This window comes from Canis aureus, chromosome 19 (genome assembly GCF_053574225.1).
Source record: "Canis aureus isolate CA01 chromosome 19, VMU_Caureus_v.1.0, whole genome shotgun sequence".
Taxonomy (NCBI): domain Eukaryota; kingdom Metazoa; phylum Chordata; class Mammalia; order Carnivora; family Canidae; genus Canis; species Canis aureus.
Window position 1 is genome coordinate 55,489,543 of NC_135629.1, and position 19,741 is coordinate 55,509,283.

Sequence of the window (19,741 nt, forward strand, 5' to 3'; positions counted from 1 at the left end):
TGGTGTAGAAAAGCAGAAGTGTGTTTGCAGAGCAAGGAGCTAATGAACCCAGCTCAGGGCTTCCCAACCTTGGCCTGAGGTTTGGGACCAGATTCTTCTTTCGGGGGTGTTGGGGGGCGCCCCGTGTATTGTAGGATGCTGGGCAGCATCCTGGGCCGCCACCCAGTGGCTGCTGATAGCTCATCCCCAGATCAGACAACCACAGTTGTCCCAGGTTGAGGAAATGTGGGGTTGCTATTCAACAGGTATAACGTTTCAGGGGCGCAGGATGAGTCCGTTCTAGAGCTCGGCTGTGTGTCATGCCTGTAGTTAATACTGCACCGGACACTTCACGATTTGTTAAGAAGGCAGATCTCCTGTTAACGTGTTCTCACCACAGTGGAATAGAACATGAGGTGTAGTGGAAGAGGTGGATGACAGAGGGAGTCACACTGTGACAGGACGCCACTTACGTACAAGCAAATGATCTGTGCGATGCTATGTTCTCAGCAGGTCCATATTTAGTACACGCTGTGTGTCTTTCAACGGGGTGTCTTTCTCCCCGAATTCCTAACCAGGTTTACCTCCAGGGAGCCAAAGAGGACCTGGGTTTAGGGAGCCACTCCAAGGGACTTTATTTTTTCTATTTTTATTATATATATTTCTTAAGAGACAGAGAGTGAGCAGGGTCGGGGGGACAGAGGGAGAGGGAGAGAATGACTCTCATGCAGATAGTGGAGTCTGATGTGGGTCTCGATCTCACATCCCCGAGATCATGACCTAAGCCAAAATCGAGAGGCAGGTGCGTAACAGGTGCGTAACTGACTAAACCACCCAGGAGTCCCAAGGGATTTTAACTGTACTTGTGATATTAAAAAATAACAATAATAATTTAAAGGGCCATGCACTACTAGTTTTAATTATAAGAACATTTTATATCATGAATTTCTGTAACTCTAAGTTCATTTTAAGATTTTTTAAAAAATTTATTTATTCATGAGAGACACAGAGAGAGAGAGAGAGGCAGAGACACAGGTAGAGAGAGAAGCAGGTTTCACGCAGGAAGCCCAACGTGGGACTCGATCCCGGGTCCCCAGGATCACACCCTGGGCTGAAGGCAGCACTAAACCGCTGAGCCACCCAGGCTGCCCTCTAAGTTCATTTTAAACAGCTACAGGGACATAGTTGGGAGGATATAACATGATGATCAGCAAACAGGGGAGACACTGACTTAGCACCCAAGTGACACCCCCGACCCCCCGCCCTCAGTGTGTCTCACTATTTGCCTCTAAGTTTCCAACTTGGGAGCTGCCGGGGGAGAAATATTAGTCTGGTGAAGTTCATCTTTCAGGACAGCAGCAGGACATTTTAGTACCAAAGAAAGCCTGAGATGCCGGCGCCTGTGGGGGCTCAGTCGGTTAAGCATCTGCTTTCAGCTCAGGTCGTGATCGTGTGGTCCTGGGACTGAGCCCCATGTTGGGCTCCCTGCTCCCCGGGGAGCCCGCTTCTCCCTCTCCCTTTGCCTCTCCCCTGCTTATGCTCGCTCTCTCTATGTCAACTATTTATTTATTTAAATAAAATCTTTAAAAAAAAAAAAGAAAAGAAATCCTGAGATGCCATCTGTTATAGGTTGAAATGTCCTCTCCAAAAAAGATCCTAACCCCCAGGACCTCAGAAGGTGACTGTATTTGGAGATCAGCTCTTTACAGAGATGATTCAGTTAAAACGAGGTAATCAAAGTACTTCCTAACCCAGGATGACTGGTGTCTTTGTAAAAAGGGGGTTGTTTGGACACAGCTGTGCACAGAGGGAGCACATGGTGGTGAGGACAGCCGCCTGGAAGCCAGGGAAACAGGCCTGGGGCAGATCCTTCCCTGGAGCCTATGCAGGGAGCACAGCCCTGCTGACAACCTTGACTTCAGACTTCTGGCTTCCAGAACCATAACAGTTTGGGGGCATTTGTTGTAGTGGCCCCAGAAAGCCAACACCCAATTCATATTTCACTTCATGGTGAAAAGGTACAAAAGTTTATGCCAAGAGTTTTCCTCAAATGTGAGACAATCACATTTTGGTTCAGGTCTTGTTTGGTGTGGTTTGGTTTTGGCTGGACTGGATCTAGCAGGTCAGTGGTTAGTAAGCCCGGTATAAGGCACTTCTAGAAAGCTACCCATAGGTTGGGCACGCACTGGCAGCCACGCTGTAGATGGTGACGTTGGCCTCAGAAATGGAAGAGAGCAAGGTGTGGGGTCCTTCTTTCACCTGGACAGGGTAAACCAGCTGACCTGTGAGACAATAGGGCAGAGTCGTGAGCAAAGGGACCCTCACTGCTGAAAGGCTGAGCAATCCCCGCCGCCTGCCCCAACCCTTAGTGCGTGACTCACACGATGCAGAATGGAGGGAAACACAGCACCAAGGTGCTCGGCTGTAAGAGCATCGTGCAGAATGAGCTTGGGTTCGAGAAAACCAACCCTGTGTGCCCCATGGGACAGGAATGCAGCACATCGTTGGCTGCAGGGTTCACAGAAAATGCTGTCTTGCACAGCATGGAATGCCTTTTGCTATATGGGCAGCGTGTAAGGAATAAGAGCTTCCCTTCTCAAATGAGCTCCCCAAATGGAGGGGAGCCCTGAGCCCTTCTCTTGCACGGGGCATGGGGCATGGTGTTCAAGTGGCCTGGCTGGTGCTCTTGCAGCCACACCTGTGTCCAAGGGCCTCCCTGGTGGTATCCCTTCCCTGGGCAGGGTGGAGGGGCTGCTGTTTGCTTCTCATCTCGTGCTGGCTGGCGGGCAGGGGCTCACGCAGTGTGGGCGTTGCCCCGATTCCTCAGCGAGGCAGCCAGAGGTGCTGTGCCATTTCCCGAGTTCTCTCTGGCCAGGGGAAGTCCAAGTGGGCAGCCCCGAGCGACGTCCCAGAGTTGCTAACCTTGGCACCCAAACAAGACCTGTGGTTCCTGGAGGGGAGACTTGGGGCTCTGCCCTGGGTGACTGGAGGGTGACTTTCAGAACCTGCCCACGCGGCCCTAAAGACTCCAGGAAGTGGAAACTGGGGCAGGGAGAGAGATGGATGCAGTGAGGGCCCCGAGAGTGAGAACGGGCTGGTCCCCATCTGCTCGAGGCAGGGGAGAGACAAACCAGCTGTGCTCTCCCCGCCCAGAGGGGGACCTGGGCTTGGGTCTCACTCACCTGAGTTTCTGGAAAGCAACAGGCTCCTCTCAAACCAGAAGATCAGGATGCCCTTCTGGCCGGGGGTGATGAGGATGTTAAGGGTCCCGTTGTAGTCAAAAGGCAGCCCGAAACTGAAGTTCAGGGGGTGTTCTGAGTAGCTGAACCTAGCCTAAGAGGAAAAGCCCCCGCATCTGGGCCCGAGAAAGAATCTGGGCTCAGCAGTAGCAGGGGGCTGCGTGCTTTGCTACTGGATATCCTGCAAACATTATCTGGGCCAGTGGGTCTCAGTTTGGGGTGATGCTGCCCCCAGGGGATGCTGGGCAGTGTCCGGGGACATGTGGGGCCATCAGAACTGGGGGTGCCCCTGGCAGGGAGTGGGTGAGGCCAGGGGTGCTGCTCTATACCCCACGGTGCCCAGGATGGCCCCAAAGAACTATTCCTCCCACAACATGCACAGTTCCCTGGGCTGGGGAGCCAGAGACCCAGCGCCCAGGGCAGGATGGATGGTGCCCCCAGCTCAGGCTGTGTCATGCACCTGCTGCCTCCGGTCCCCTGTCTTGAGGGGCTGAGCCACCTGGTGGCAGAGTAGCCAACTGAGGTGACATGCCCAACATGAAGGAGGGCAGCCTTGGATCGCTGACAGGTGAGGCCAGAGAAAGCGCTGAGCCGGAGAAAGCGTCCCTCCTCAAGGCTGCTGGGTCAGGTGTGGGACGCAGCTCACTGCAGAGGGAGCCCCAAACCAAAGGCTCCACCAGTTTCAGGCACTAGGGGGCCGAAAGTAAAGGGAGACTGGGAGTGGAAAAGTACTGGGTACTGAGCACACAGAGAGAAACCTGCCCTGCAGCTCTCCTCCTCTGTGAGAAGGCGGAGGCACCTCAACGGGCCCTAAGAATGCAAATGTGCAGGGAGTGAGCCTAGAGGGACACTGCAGCGCATGGACACCCACCCCATCTCTGGAGTATGGAGACCTGCCAGCCAAAGCCTGTGGGCAGGCTGGGAAATCATGCATAGCCTGCAACCCTGGACGCTGCGGTCACTCCGGAGCAGGGCAAGGCCCCGGGCACTTCAGGCAAATGAGGGCACTCTGGGCAGGGACAGCACCTAGCAGAGGGTGGGGGCTTCAGCCATGCAGGTCAGCCCAGTGTCTTCCTGACTGCAGGGCTCCCCGAAACTCCAGAGCTGCACATCCTACCTGGGTGCTGACCGTACTTAATCTTTTTCTGCCTTAATCATTTTTCTTCAAATGTGGTTTACGTGGACTGACTCGTCTTCTTAACTTAGTCTTATTCTAAATGATATCTGTGAGGTCACAAGTTTCGTGTACTGATTTTCTGAATACACATGAAAATAATCACTAAACAAAGACTTCAACACGAAGCATTTACAGCCATCTTGTCAGCGATATGTGCATCAAACTTTGTATTTTATCCCTAGTGTTCAGCACAGTGCTTAGCACCTCCTAGACACTACGTAAATATTGCCAAGTGCATGACTGTATCAGCAAATGAGAGGGGGAGGGGAGTGGTGGGTGTGTGAGTGGGTAGATGGGTGCATGGATGAACAGGTAGGTGCACAGGTGGGTGGATGAATGGATGGATAAGTAGGTAAATGGATGGATGGAAGGATGAAGGATGGATGGATGGATGGATGGATGGATAAGAAGGTAGGATATATGGATGAGTGGATGGATGGATGGATGGTTGGATAAGTAGCTAAGATATATGGATGGGTGGATGGATGGTAGGATGGATAGATGGATGAATAAATGGATACATGAATGGATAGATGAAAACCTAGATGGATTTCAGATATGAAAATCCAAGTGTGTAACATAAAGACTCCTAACTCTGGGAAACGAACTAGGGGTGGTGGAAGGGGAGGAGGGCGGGGGGTGGGGGTGAATGGGTGACGGGCACTGAGTGGGGCACTTGACAGGATGAGCACTGGGTGTTATTCTGTATGTTGGCAAATTGAACACCAATAAAAAATAAATTTATTATAAAAAAAAAAAGAAAATCCAAGTGTGTGACTCTTAACAAAAACCTGGCTTGGGGCAAAGGTCACTTAAACCTTTCTTCCCAGTCCAAAGTTACTCACCTTCCCTTGATCAGTGAGAAGCAGCCCAACCTGTGACAAGGAGTGAAAGTAGAAGATCCCACCCAAAGACCCGACTAGTTCTGCCTGTGAAACAAACAAAAAACATCACATATGAATAAACCATTAAGGAGTTTGATTTAAACTCCAAATTACCTCATAAGCCAGAATGAGGGAAAGTCTTTTTAGTTACGATCTATTTCCCCTCTATGGAAATGTAGCATGTAGGACAGAACCTTGAATGAAAATACCTTGGTTTGGGGATGTTGGGAGGAAGTGGTGTGACCTCAGACTGCTAGACGCCTGCTTAAAGCCTTCACTCCTGCTGAGATTCCTTATTTTTGGTGGGTCTGCAAAGTGCCCAGAAGCCAAGTTGGAGAATGAGGCCACAGGCCCTATTCTAGGGACAGTGGGCTAGCCCAGCTGGCTGCCTCCAGACATCTTTCAGGTAAGAGGGAGAAAGACTGCTGTTTTAAGCCTCTTGGGTTCCTAGGGGGAGTTTTCCATCATAAACAGTGTTGTGGACTGAATTGCGTCTTCCCCCAATGTTCATATGTTCAAGTCCTAACACCTGCCTTAGTCCATGTTGGCTGCTCTCACAAAGTGCCACAGACAGAGTAGCTTAGAGACAATACAAGTTTGTTGCTCACAGTTGTGGAGGGCTGGAAATCTGAGATCAAGGTGCCAGCACAGCCAAGAGAGGGCCTGCTTCTGGGTTATGTTCTTCTTACTGTGTTCCCACATGGCAGAAGGAGGCTAGCAAACTCTCCATGGCTCCCTCTTTCAGAAGGGCACTGGTCCCATTCACTGGGACTCCATCTTCATACTCTAAACACTCCTGGGGCACCTGGATGGCTCAGTGGTTGAGCCTTTGCCTTCAGCTCAGGGCGTGATCCCAGGGTCCTAGGACTGAGTCCGACATCAGGGTCCCCTCAGGGAGTCTGCTTCTCCCTCTGCCTATGTCTCTGCCTCTCTGTCTCTCATGAATAAATTAATAAAATTTTTAAAAAATAAATAAACATGCCCAAAGGCTCCAACTCCTAATACAATCATATCAGGCATTAGAATGGCAACATATAAATTTGAGAGGGGGAGACAAACATTCAAATTAGCCCCCCGTGGGATGGCCCTTGGGGGTGGGGCCTGTGGGAACTACGTAGGTTTAGATGAAGTCATGAGGGTGGGGCCCCAATGATGAGGTTAGTGCCTTTATAAGAAGAGACACCTAGAGCCCCTGGGTGGCTCAGTGGCTGAGTGTCTGCTTTCAGTTCAGATCACAAGCTGGGGTCCTGGGATGGAGCCCTGTATCAGGCTCCCTGCTCAGTGGGGAGTCTGCTTCTCCCTCTCCATCTGCTCCAGCTATCTCTCTCAAATAAAGAAAATATATTAAAAGGAAGACGAGATACCAAGCATTCTCTCTTCGTCAGGTGAGGACACAGTAAGAAGGTGGCCATTTGCAAGCCAGGAAGAGAGCCCTTACCAGGAGCTAAATCCCCTATTATCTTGATCTTGGACTTTCCAGCCTCCAGAACTGTGAGAAATAAATTTCCATTGTTTAAGTCACCCAGATCGTGGCATCTGTTACGGTGGCACAAGCTGACCAAGACATATGGTCAATCCATCCCAGCTGGCATGGGTTGCTGGGCTTCCCAGTGGCCTGCTCATCACCTCCCCAGCAGACACCCCAACTCCTTCCCTGCTGGTGGAACTCCAAGGGGATGAATCATGACTACTCAGGAGTCTCAACCCTCTGGCCTCGAAAACAACAATAACCCCACGTACGTGCACACACACGTACACATTCGCACACACAGCAGATAGACTGTTGTATTTATAACTGGTGTTTGAGTGAGAGGACATCAAGGAGAAGAGTAAACTTCACACAGGAGGAATGCCTTTTCAGTTGTACTGAGGACGGTTGGATTGTGTTGGGTGGAATTATGGCCTTGTTAGTGTCTTTATTTGGAGAGTAAGTATGGTTGAAAGAGATGCGGATGGCCGCCACGGCGACAAGGGGTGGACTTGTGTTGGTTCATTTTGTGTGTCAGCTGGACTGAGCTAAGGGATGTCCAGGTAACTGGTAAGACATTATTTCTGTGTGTGTTTGTGAGGGTGACTCTGGAAGAATCATTTGATTCAGTAGACCCAGTGAAGATCACTCTCACTGGTGTGGGCGGGCATCACTCAATCCACTGGGGTCCTGCATAGAAGGAAGAAGGGGAGGTAAGGTGTGAATCTGAGATCTCTCACATTGAGCTGACACACGCCGCACGTCCTCCTGCCCTCAGACATCAGAGCTTCTGTTCTTGGGCCTTCAGATGCCAGGACTTACACCAGTGGTTCCCTGGTCCTTCAGCCTTTGTACTTAAAGGGAACTATGGAACCAGACTTTCTGGTTCTCCAGTCCACAGATGGCAGATTGTGTGGCTTCTCTGTCCCTTAACCACGTGAATCAATTCCTATCACCTATTTGTCTATCTACCTACCTACCACCTATCAGTTTTTTTAGCCATGATTGTTTTCAACTAAGCGCACATGTTAACTCTGAGTCCTAGGCCTAATTTGGATGAAAATATGTGGTCACTTAGGTTCTAGGCTCCCTTGGGCCTCCTGGGCAGGGCAGAGAACCTGCATTTGGGACACTATGAATGCTCAAGAGCAGAGCAGACTCTTTCTGCTTTCCCTTTACACATCCCTCCCAAGTGTTTGGGGACTCGGGACTCTCTCTGCATCAGAATAAAACTTATTCATCTCTTTGAGCTCCCAAGGATCTCGTCCACTTCAGCATGTCCTCTCCCTCTTCTAAGGATACCGGTTGTTGGATTTAGGACCTGCTTTGATCCAGTATGATCTCCAGTATGATCAACGCAGTATGATCTCTGCGTTGGGCATGCAACCCACTATAAACCCACTTTGTCAATCTGCAAATACCCTATTTCCAAGTAAGGTTACACTCTGTGCTTCTGGATGAGTATAATTTGGGGAGGGTGGAAACTGACCCAGGACAGTTCTCTCATCTGTGTAATTAGAATGATGATGGCACCTGATGGTACTGATCTTTGGCTGGGCCTGGGGTTAAGTGCAGACTTTACCGTGGCACCAGGTTTATTTACATAAGTACTCCTTTTTTTTTTTTTTTTTTACATAAGTACTCCTAAAAAACCTCCTATGACCTAGAATTTTCCCTACTCTCCCAGCGCCTTAGGCTCCTAAAGAGAGAAAAGCTCTTGTTCACACAGTGATAGCTAATTATTCCTACCATGCAGATTACTCCTACCATGCAGAATATAAACATATATTTGTTTTTGTTGTTCACTTTTTTATCAAATTGAACATACCTGTTTTTCATAGGCAAACTTCTGATATCTGAATCCCCCATTGTTTGAGAAATATATGTTGGTCTGAGATATTTGATCTCCATGCAAATAAGCAAAAACTGAGTTACTTATATCCTGGAATAACACACACAGAGAACAGTCTCTTTAAAAGGAGATACAGGGTTAGAGGGGTTGGGGAAATATTATCTAAGGGTACAAGCTCGCAACCGGTAGATAAATAAGTTCGAGAGATCTAATGCACAGCATAGTGATTACAGATAACAATACCATATTAATACATTTCAATGTTGCTAAGAGATTCATCTTAATTGTTCTCATCACAAAAAGGCAATGATGATCATGTGATGGAGGTTTAGGTAATACTATGGTGGTCATCATATTGTGGCCTATAAATGTATCAAATCAACACACTGTACACCTTAAATTTATACATGGTTGTATCTCAATTATATCTCAACTGAAAATAAAGGAGATAGAGGCCCATGATCACACTCCTGGGCATTTATCCCAGAGATGAAAACTTATGTGCAGACAAAAATGAATGTTCATAGCAGCTTTATTAGTAATAACCAAAAAGTGGGAACAACCAAACCCACTCCGTGGAATATTATTTGATAAGAAGAGGGAATGGATTAGTTACACGCTATTGGTGGGTTGAGTCTCCAGAGCATTTTGTGAGAAAAGCTAGCTAATCCCCAGAGTTCGATATTGTACGATCCCATGTATAGATAGAACATTCTTGAAATGATGAGATTATAGAGATGGAAAATAGATTAGTGTATGCCAGGGGTTAGGGACAGCAGGGCAGGGATGTAAGGAGAGCTTTGGGGTCATTGAACAGTCTAGTGTTTTGAGGGCAGTAGTACTTCTGTGACTTCACACATGTGATAAATAACACAGAATTAGATCCACCCATTATTTCCAGGTCAGCTTCCCAGTTTCAGTTTTTTATTATAGTTACATAAGACAGAACCATTGGTGAAGGGGGTGTGGGACTTCCTGTACGGTCTATAAATATTTCATAATAACAAGTTTAAAAAAGGAAGGTAGGTGGATATATTCCTAATGTGTCAGCCAGGTGATCCCATTATCTCAGGTCCTCTTCTGAACCCTGAGGAAGGGACACTGCCCAGGTCCATCAAGGAACCTGATGCTCCAGCCTTCATGGATTACTCTGTCCATGTTTTCATTCATTATCTATGTTTAAAATAGAGTAAAAAATTGACGGTCTACTCACCACGCAAAAGGGATGTCCACTATAACAACAGTTGTCACCAGAAACATGTGAAACAGGGTGTTCTATACCTAAAAGGACAAGATCATTGTAAAAAACATGAGTTTCCAGGACACCTGGCTGGCTCAGTCAGTGGAGCATGTGACCTTTCATCTTGGGGTCAGGAGTGCAAGCCCTACGTTGGGCATGCAACCCACTATAAACAAACCAACCAACCAGCCAACAAACCATGAGTTCCCTAAATTTCAGGGGAAAATATAAAGCAGGGTTTCTCGACCTTGACACTACTGACATTTGTGTCCAGATTGTTGTTGGTTGAGGGGCTGTCCTGTGTGCACTATACTATGTCTCTGCTAACTGGATGCCAGAAGCATCCTCCCCCAGTCTTAACAACTAAAGATATCTCCAGATATGGCCAGGTATCATCTGGAGGGCATTCCTGTCACAGTTGAGATCCAATGGTTTTGTGGGAACTCTTAGGACTCTGCCAAAATGGCAGGAAGGGCTCCTTTCTCTTAGGGAGGCATTCTTTTTTAATTCTATTGTAAAAGCAGAAGCTTCAGCTCCAAATAAAATATACACGTGGCCAACAAGAGAGGAAAAGATGCTCTCAACATCACTGATCATCTCTGATCAGTCACCCATCTCTGTGGGTGGCCCCCCACAGAGAATGACCTGGCCTTACAGGTCAGCAGTGGTGGGGTTGAGAAACCCTGAACTGACTCCTTTCTTTTATTTTTTAGGTTTTTTAAAAATTATGATTTTATTTATTTAAGAAGGAGGGGGCCTTAAAAAGTAACGAGCTGCTGACACACACTAAAATGGGGAGGAAGCTCCAAAACACGATGCTCAGCAAGAGAAGCCAGCACAAAAAAAGTCACAGAGTGTGTGATTCCACGTGTGTGAGATGTCCAGACAGGCTCATCCAGAAAGACAGGAAGAGGGTGTGTGGTTGTCAGGGGCTGGGAAGGGGATGGGATATGACTGTTGATGGGGATGGTCTTTCTTCTTGGGGTGATGGAATGTTCTGGAACTAGATAGTGGTGATAGTTGCACAACACTGTGAATGTACTAAATGCCGCTGAATTGTACACTTTAAAATGGTTAAAATGGTCAGTTTTATGTGAGTGTTATACCCTCCCCCAAAAAAGGAAAAAGAGGCATGAAGTGTGAGAGAGAAAAGAACTGACGTGGAGGTCAGGAGGGGGATGGAGGACTGGACAGCAAAGCAAGAGCAAGCTCATGGGTGAATTTTGGAGGGAGGGATAGAGAGGGAGGAAGTTGGGAGGGCTAGGAGGCAGTTTGGCTGAGGGTGGTCGGTTCTGCTGAGAATGGATGGACTCGAGGTTTGGAGGCAGCTGCACGTTTGGTGTGGATGTGACAATTGAAGACATGGCCCCCAGATCGGTCAGAGCAGGTGTCTGTGGCTTGTTACTACAGGCCCCAACAGGGATCCCTGGGTGGTGCAGCGGTTTGGCGCCTGCCTTTGGCCCAGAGCGCGATCCTGGAGCCCCGGGATCGAATCCCACGTCGGGCTCCCGGTGCATGGAGCCTGCTTCTCCCTCTGCCTGTGTCTCTGCCTCTCTCTCTCTCTCTCTCTGTGTGTGTGTGACTATCATAGATAAATACAAATTAAAAAAAAAAAAACTACAGACCCCAACAGAAGCCCTGGGGGCCCACTCCACCTGGGTTAGGTACCTTCTCTACCTGCCCACCTGACACTGCACTTGTGCCCAGTTCCCGCACCCCCTACCTCCCACCCCAGGCACCATTCACTCAGCATCATCCGGTCACCTGGTTGTTGAGAGTCATGTCCAAACTAAGGTGTGGCTCCTCTGCTGTGCTTCTCTGTCCCTCCTGGGGACTGTCAGCCCCTCACCTGCCAGGGTTCAGCAAGCACCTGGCAGGCAGGGCACTGGCTGGGCAAGGTTCCCCTTCCTGGGATCCACAATCTTTCGCCAAAACCAATGTAAGTGAAGCAAAAGAATAAGGAACGAATTGCCAGATGGTGATCGACTAACCCTTGTGGCTCTCGACTGAGGAGATTTTGGCTCCCAGTGAACACTGGGTGACATCTGGGCACATTTGTGGTGTTAGGATGCAGTGGGAGAGAGGTGCTCCTGGCAGGGGGGTGGATGGGGCCAGGGCTGCTGCCCCGCATCCCTACAGTGACCAGGGAGGCCCCCCACAGAGAATGACCTAGCCCTAAATGTCAGGGCTGGGGTTGAGAAACCTTGAACTGACCCCTTTCTTTTCTTTTCTGGTTTAAAAAATTTTTTTAAGATTTTATTTATTTAAGAAGGAGGGGGCAGGAACAGAGGGAGAGAAACAGGCAGACTCCACTGACAGCAGAACCTGGTGGGGGGCTCAATCTCATGACCCTGAAATCACAACCAGGGCTGAAATCAAGAGTCAGACGCCCAACCGTCTGAGCCCCGCTCAGGTGCCCCAAACTGACCCCTTTCTCATCACAATGGGTACCCGAACATCCTTTTCTAAAGAATGGCACCTCCCTTGTCTTCATTCTCCACCTCATCCCCTTGCCTCCTAGTGAGGCTCCTCTTCTTTCACTCTCTTCATGCGGCTTATCTTCTCTCCTATTCCCTGTCCCTAACGGGCAGTAGGTGAGACCGAATATTCTTATCTCTCAGCCTTGTCACCAAGCTTGTATGAGTCATTCCTGGCCTTCCTCCATCCTCTCTGGCATCCACTCCAACGCAATTCTCATCAATGTCCTTGACTTACTCCAGTCACATCAGAGCAGGCTTTTGTGGTTTGTAACTACAGTCCCTGACACTAGGTTCCCTACAACCCTATATTCATTTGAGCCCTACGTTCAGCCCTACAACCAATATTCATTTGAATGAATATTGAATTCATATTGAACTCATTCAATATTCATTTTGAATTTTAAAGGACGAGGCAGTGTCTTGGGGCACTACATCCAAGTAGGGGCATTGTTTGCATTTCGAAAATGAATAACCTGTTCTTGGATGTTGGCGGGTTGCAAAAAATATTTTTAAAAATACAAAACACATGTACCTATAGATGTGTTCCAGTAATTGGCTTCATAATTGTAAATATAGACTTTTCGACTGACTACTAACAGCAGTACTGAGCCAGCGATGTGTGCCGATGTTACTTCCGGTAGGCCAGCCTAGAAATAATGACACACAGAGTATCAGCAAGTGCATCCTTTCAGACAATTCGGGAAGTAAGACATTGAGATGCAGATTTAAGAAACCTGTGTGCCAGCAAGAGCTGTTTGGTTCCTAGGTGTTGGGAACTGAATATTTGGGGTCAGCTGGAACAGAAACTGAGAGCCTGAAATTGGTGTTTGGTGCCCTCGGATACCTCCTCCTTCCTTATCGATTCTCCTTCTTCCTTATCAAAACTTTCTCTGAGGATAAAGCCTAAAGTGTAAATCATGGACGATGAAAATACATGATAAGCGTGTTGCTTATAAGAGAAACCTTGGCATTTGAATAGATGGCAAAGCCTTCTTTAGTGTAGGGGCCAGTGGTATAATTTTTCAAGATGTTACTGAGAGAGTAAATAAAGGTTTTTCTGTTTTTGTTTAGGACAATTTAGGGAGGCCCTGAGATTAGTGCACCTAATCTATCCATTCACAACACACAAACCATTACAAGGAGCATTTCCAACAACTCTTCTTTGGGGGGTAGGGGGGAGCCTATCTTAGTAATAAGAGCAGAATAGAATCAACCCTTCTGGCTTAGAAATTGCTCTCAATGTCTTTACTTTGTAATGTAATATACTTTACATTGTAATATAAGCCCTCAAACTAACAAAAATGGACTAGTGTGATATTTCCAAACTGTATCTTCCACCAAATCTTACTTATGTTGAGAATCCTTCATATGATCCAGTAAAATAACTACCTTCATTGATGTAGGGATAGAAAGTGGAAGGAGACTACTTCTGAAATTATCTCTCGTGAAAAAAAGTCGTCTTCTGAAACAGACAATAAAAAGTTAAATTAGAACAATTTCACACAAGAAAAAAAGATGACATCAGGCATGCTAAAATGGTCTACTCAAACAAAATTCCTTTTTAAAAAACATTTATTTTAGGAGGGGTGCACATAGGAGCAGGAGAGAGAGTGAGAGGGAGAGAGAGCCCCATGTTTGGCTCCCCACTGAGCACGGAGCCAGACGTGGGGTTCAATCTCATTACCCTGAGATCACAACCTGAGCCGAAATCAAGAGTCAGATGCCCAACTGAATGAACCACTCACGTGCCCTCCCTCCACCTTTTTAAAAATGAAATTTAGGGAACGCCTGGGTGGCTCAGCAGTTGAGCATCTGCCTTTAGCTTAGGGTGTGATCTCAGGATCTGGGATCGAGTCCCACATCAGGCTCCTTGCATGGAGTCTGCTTCTCCCTCTGCCTATGTCTCTGCCTCTTTCTCTCTGTGTCTCTCATGAATAAGTAAATAAAATCTTTTTAAAAAAACGACATTTAGGGCAGCCCCAGTGGCGCAGTGGTTTAGCGCCACCTGCAGCTCAGGGTGTGATCTTGGAGACCTGGGATCGAGTCCCATGTCAGGTTCACTGCATGGAGCCTGCTTTTCCCTCTGCCTGTGTCTCTGTCTCTCATGAATAAATAAATAAAATATTTAAAAAATAAAAATAAAATAAAAAAATAAAAATGAGATTAGGTTAGGTTCTATCTATGTATTCAACTATCTATCATCTTTCATCTTTGCATGAATAAATCTCTATAGACTGGGTGTTTGACTTCTTGAAATAACATTTTTAAAAAGTCATGTCACCCTGGGTGGCGCAGCGGTTTAGCGCCTGCCTTTGGCCCGGAGTGCAATCCTGGAGACCTGGGATCGAATCCCATGTCGGGCTCTTGGTGCATGGAGCCTGCTTCTCCCTCTGCCTATGTCTCTGCCTCTCTCTCTCTCTGTGACTATCATAAATAAATAAAAATTAAAAAAAAAGTCATGTCACTTGACCATGTCACATACAAAATTACATAAAATGTACATTAAGTGACAGCTTGCCTTACATAGGATGCACTCCACTTTTGTCACTTATACGGTTCTGATCCCACTAAAGTAAAAGGTTTCAGACCAGGAATGTGTATGCGTGAAAGAAACAATGTGTTCCCTCAGGCAGAAAACGTTTAAGAAGTGAAAGGCCATCCATGAACATGGTATATTGCTTCCTTCTCCAGATCTCTTTCTCCTGCTCCCTCCAGCAGAGTTTTATGGTTTTAGACAGAAAGGAATTGCTGAGTTAATTCTTATGCATCTTAAAGCTTTTGTTGCTATTCGGAATGATGCTTTTTCCTAACTGCCTTTTCTGAGCATCCATGGCTAGTTTATAAGAGAGGTGTTGATGTTTTCAATGTCTGTGCTGTATTTGGCCATCTTGCTACACTCAGTTGTTCCTTCTGGTAGCTGATACTCTTGGATTTGGCAAATGTTGTCTCTTCCTTTCCAATGTGTTTTACATTTCAAGTTTTTCTCCTGTCATATTGCACTGTCTGGGACCTTTGATATAAAGTTGAATGAAAATGATAGAATTATGTTATTTTTACCTTTATTTTTAAAATTTTTTTAAATTTTTATTTATTTATGATAGTCACAGAGAGAGAGAGAGAGAGAGAGAGAGAGGCAGAGACATAGTCAGAGGGAGAAGCAGGCTCCATGCACCGGGAGCCCGATGTGGGACTCGATCCTGGGTCTCCAGGATCGCGCCCTGGGCCAAAGGCAGGCGCCAAACCACTGCGCCACCCAGGGATCCCTATTTTTACCATTATATTGTCTCTTTTACAGGGTTGAACGCCTTCAGCAAGTATCCAGTTGACATCAAAATCAATAACACATTGGAGGCGAAAGGAACACTGAAGCATAAACTGTGGAATATTATTTTACCTGTTTACTTATTTTTGGGTTTTATTTCTTTTTCTTTCTCTCTCTTTTTTTTAATAGGCACTATGTCCCACATGGAGCCCAATGTGGAGCTTGAACTCATGACCCTGAGATTGAGACTTGAGCTGAAATCAAGAGTCAGATGCTTAATGGCCTGAGCCAGCCAGGTGCCCTTGGGTTTTGTTTCTGTTTTAGAATCTGTCATTGAGGGATCCCTGGGTGGCGCAGCGGTTTGGCGCCTGTCTTTGGCCCAGGGCGCGATCCTGGAGACCCGGGATCGAATCCCACATCGGGCTCCCAGTGCATGGAGCCTGCTTCTCCCTCTGCCTGTGCCTCTGCCTCTCTCTCTCTGTGACTATCATAAATAAATTTAAAAAAATTAAAAAAAAAATAAAAAATAGAATCTGTCATTGAGGTGAGTTGTTTCTTCTTCTTCTTTCTTCTTTCTTCTTTTCTTCTTCAAAGAGAGAAAGAGAGCATGTGTGTGCACAAGCTAGGGATATGGGGGTTGGTGGGATGGAAGGGCAGAGGGAGAGGAAGACAGAGAATCTCAAACAAGCTCCATGCCCAGCATGGAGCCCAATGCAGGGCTCCATCTTATGATCCTGAAATATGACCTGAGCCAAAATCTAGAGTCAGGTGTTTAACCAACTGAACCACCTAGGCACCCCTGAGGTGAGTATTCTGAACAAGAGTTTTCAGAACTACTACAAGGTTTTAACCTATTTTGATCTTTAAAAAAAGAACCAAAACCACTAATTCATTCATGCATCTGGCAAACTTTTATTGGATACCAGGCTCTGGGGACATAAAGATGACCAAGCCTTGCTTCTGCCCTACAAGACCTTCTTTAGTTCACTAGGAAAAAAAAATACAAAGAAACAAGTTTGGGGTTGAAATCAATATATAGTGGCTCAGTTTTCCAGGAACTGGAGCTATTAGAAACTTAATTAAGAATCCAGAAGTAAAAAAAAGAAAAAAAAATCCAGAAGTAAGTAACGACAAACTTTAGAACACGCAAAACCAACACTATGTTGTTCGCAGGCTAAAGGTCAAATGCCTCACTAATATGCTTTCCTCCAAGGTTTATGTGGTCTGGATTTAGACACAACTTTATTTTTTTTTAATTTTTATTTATTTATGATAGTCACAGAGAGAGAAAGAGAGAGAGGCAGAGACACAGGCAGAGGGAGAAGCAGGCTCCATGCACCGGGAGCCCGATGTGGGATTCGATCCCGGGTCCCCAGGATCGCGCCCTGGGCCAAAGGCAGGCGCCAAACCGCTGCGCCACCCAGGGATCCCTAGACACAACTTTAAAACAGTAAATTAGAGGGGCACCTGGGTGGCTCAGCTGGTTAAACATCTGACTCTTGGTTTTGACTCCGGTCAGGATGTCAGAGTTGTAAGATTGACCCCTGTGTCAGGCTCTGTGCTTCTCTCTCTGTCATATAAATAAGTTAATTAATAAAATTAATTAATTAATTTAAAAATGTTTGAAACAGTGAATTAGAAAGTAGGGGACTCTCGTGCCAGTCTTGCAGAAGATGGCATGCTGGCAGCACAATAGGATGTCTATAAACAAGGGAAAGAAAACGGGAAACATGTTTAAATTAGACATATGATATTATAGCAAAAAATAACTGTCAATTCCAAAGGCAGTGGCTGCTGGCATCAATCAGAAATCAGAAATGCTCCCACTCAGAAATCTTGAGGGGCTACCTATATCCTGTAGGATCGCAGGCAAGACATCTTAACTGGTCTACAGGGTGGTCCATGATCTGAGCTCTACCTGTGTCCCTACCCCAGGGCTCCCTGGCCTTGGTGCGGCTGACATTGGGACCACATGACTCTCACAGGGGGCAGTTCTTTGCACTGTAGGAGGCTGAGCAGCATCCCTGGCCTCTGCCCACCAGATGCCAGTAGCACCCCCAGTTGTGACAACCACCAATGCTTCCCACTGTTGTGCAACCTCTCCTGGGGGGGCAAGCCCAGAATCCTCCCCTCTCACTACCTTAGACTTCAGTTTTACACTCCAGCCTCACACATATTGCGTCCCTCTTTCACGCCACCTGATGTGGCCTATGCCCCCTCAAAGCCAACTTGTATTCATCCTGGGAGGCATTCCGTCCTTACGCTGAAAGAGAGGAGGCCAACTCTTAGCCAGGTAGAGCTCTGTGTCCTTCTCTGGGCTGATGCCCCACTGTTTCTCCCCAGCCAAGGTTCCACAACTCAATTCATTGTGTAACTGATGCCCTTTCCTCCATGCAGCCTTCCTTGATTCCCTTCCAGACCCTTCCTCCTCTGAACCACTAGATTTCATGTACTACTTTCCTACCACTGTCTCCCTCCAATGCTGCCTCCCTGGTTTCTCACTGGACCACAGCCTCAGCCCCTCACTTGCATCCTGCTGCCATCTCCCCTCTCTGCTTCCTCTTTGTCACCCAACAATTAGTGGCCCTCTAGAAGAGACATCAGATTGCGCCACTCCCTTCCATACCCTCTGGTGGCTTCCCCCTAAAATCCAAATTTGTCACCACACCTTACAAAGTCCCATGTGATCTGATACTGTTGACATCTCCTTTTGCTCCTCCCCCCATCACTGCACTTGAGCTGTTCCTCCCAACAATTCAAGCCAGGTCCTGCCTTGGGGGCATTTGCACACGTTGCCCCTGCCACCTGGGATGCTCTTCCCCCTGACTGCAAGAAGAAAGGACATTCTAGGGAGAGGTTCCAGGTGGGACAAAGGTCTCAGGAAGCATACACATGAGCAACATAAACAAGTTACAAATTTAGGTTAACTGCCAAGAAATGGGATTTTTGTGTCTGAGAACATGTTCAACATTTTGACAGATTCTCCAAAACTGCCCAGATACACTTAGCCTCATCCCCGTTAGCCCTCATCCTCACCAACACTGTAGGTGAAAAGTAACATTTTCACCATTTTATTGGGCATTACAGAATGTGTCATTTCCAGAAGCTGTTGGAATCAGAATTTGTCTCACTCCAATGTGTTCTGGGTATCTCATTTAAGGATGTTATGCTCTAAACAGGGGGTCTGGCAAACTTTTTCTGTAAAAGGATAGATAGGAAATATTTTAGGGGCCACATGGCCTCTGTCTTGACCACTCAACTCTGCTATTGTAGCACAAAAGCTGCCATGGACAATATGCAACCCCGTGGATGTGGCTGCGTACCAATAAAACTTTACTATGGACATTGGGATTTGAGTTTTTTTGTTTGTTTAAAGATTTTATTTATTTATTCACGAGATCCACAGAGAGAGAGAGAGGGAGAGAGAGAAGCAGAGACACAGGCAGAGGGAGAAGCAGGCTCCATGCAGGGAGCCCGACATGGGACTCGATCCCAGGACCCCAGGATCACACCCTGGACCGAAGGCAGGTGCCAAACTGCTGAGCCACCCAGGGATCTCGGGATTTGAGTTTCATATCATTTCACATGCCGCAGAATATGGTTCTACTTTTGATTTTTTTTTCAATGTAAAGTGTAAAGACTATTCTTAACTCAGCAGCCATACAAAATCAGGTGGCGGGCTGAATTTGGCCGGGGGTGGGGGCATCATCTGTGACTCCTGCTCTAAAGCAGGTGTGATGATGGAAACACTCTGTTTCTAAACTGTCCGAGGTGTCTGAGTGCTTGAAACATGGTTAGTTTGTGTGGATTTTTCACTGTATTTAATTTTAATTAATTAAAAATGTTTTTAAATTGCAGTAAAACTACACAATATAAAGTGTGTATTTCACAATTTGTGAAAAAATACATAAAATACATCGTTATAATCATTTTTAAAGTGTCCATTTGGTGACATGAAACACCCGCCGTGCACCCACCCCCACCAGTGTCTCCAGAACCTTCCATCTCCCTATACAGAGACCCTGTCTCCAGAAAGTACTCACCCTTTGCCCCCTGCCCCACCCCCAGCTCCCACCATCTCTTGTCTGTCTCTGTGGACGGGCCTCCTCTGGGGACTTCCTGGGAGTGGAGTCACATAGGAGGTGTCCTTCTGGGTCTGG

The 19,741-nt window shown here is 47.0% G+C and overlaps 1 protein-coding gene across 11 annotated transcripts in view; it reads right to left on the reverse strand.

Moving 5' to 3' along the window:
- The window catches only part of CATSPERD (catsper channel auxiliary subunit delta), a 51,864-nt gene that overhangs the window by 27,325 nt on the left and 4,798 nt on the right, over positions 1-19,741 (reverse strand). For 9 of the 11 annotated variants that reach the window (XM_077860330.1, XM_077860328.1, XM_077860332.1 and 6 more), the window contains 7 exons: positions 13,709-13,781; positions 12,852-12,966; positions 9,813-9,880; positions 8,576-8,689; positions 5,241-5,324; positions 3,162-3,312; positions 2,166-2,261 (listed from right to left, as the gene is read on the reverse strand). In XM_077860330.1, the coding sequence (XP_077716456.1) occupies positions 2,166-2,261; positions 3,162-3,312; positions 5,241-5,324; positions 8,576-8,689; positions 9,813-9,880; positions 12,852-12,966; positions 13,709-13,781 (701 nt within the window). The remainder of the gene's footprint in view (positions 1-2,165; positions 2,262-3,161; positions 3,313-5,240; positions 5,325-8,575; positions 8,690-9,812; positions 9,881-12,851; positions 12,967-13,708; positions 13,782-19,741) is intronic. The other 2 variants (XM_077860331.1, XM_077860326.1) reach the window with 1 other exon arrangement.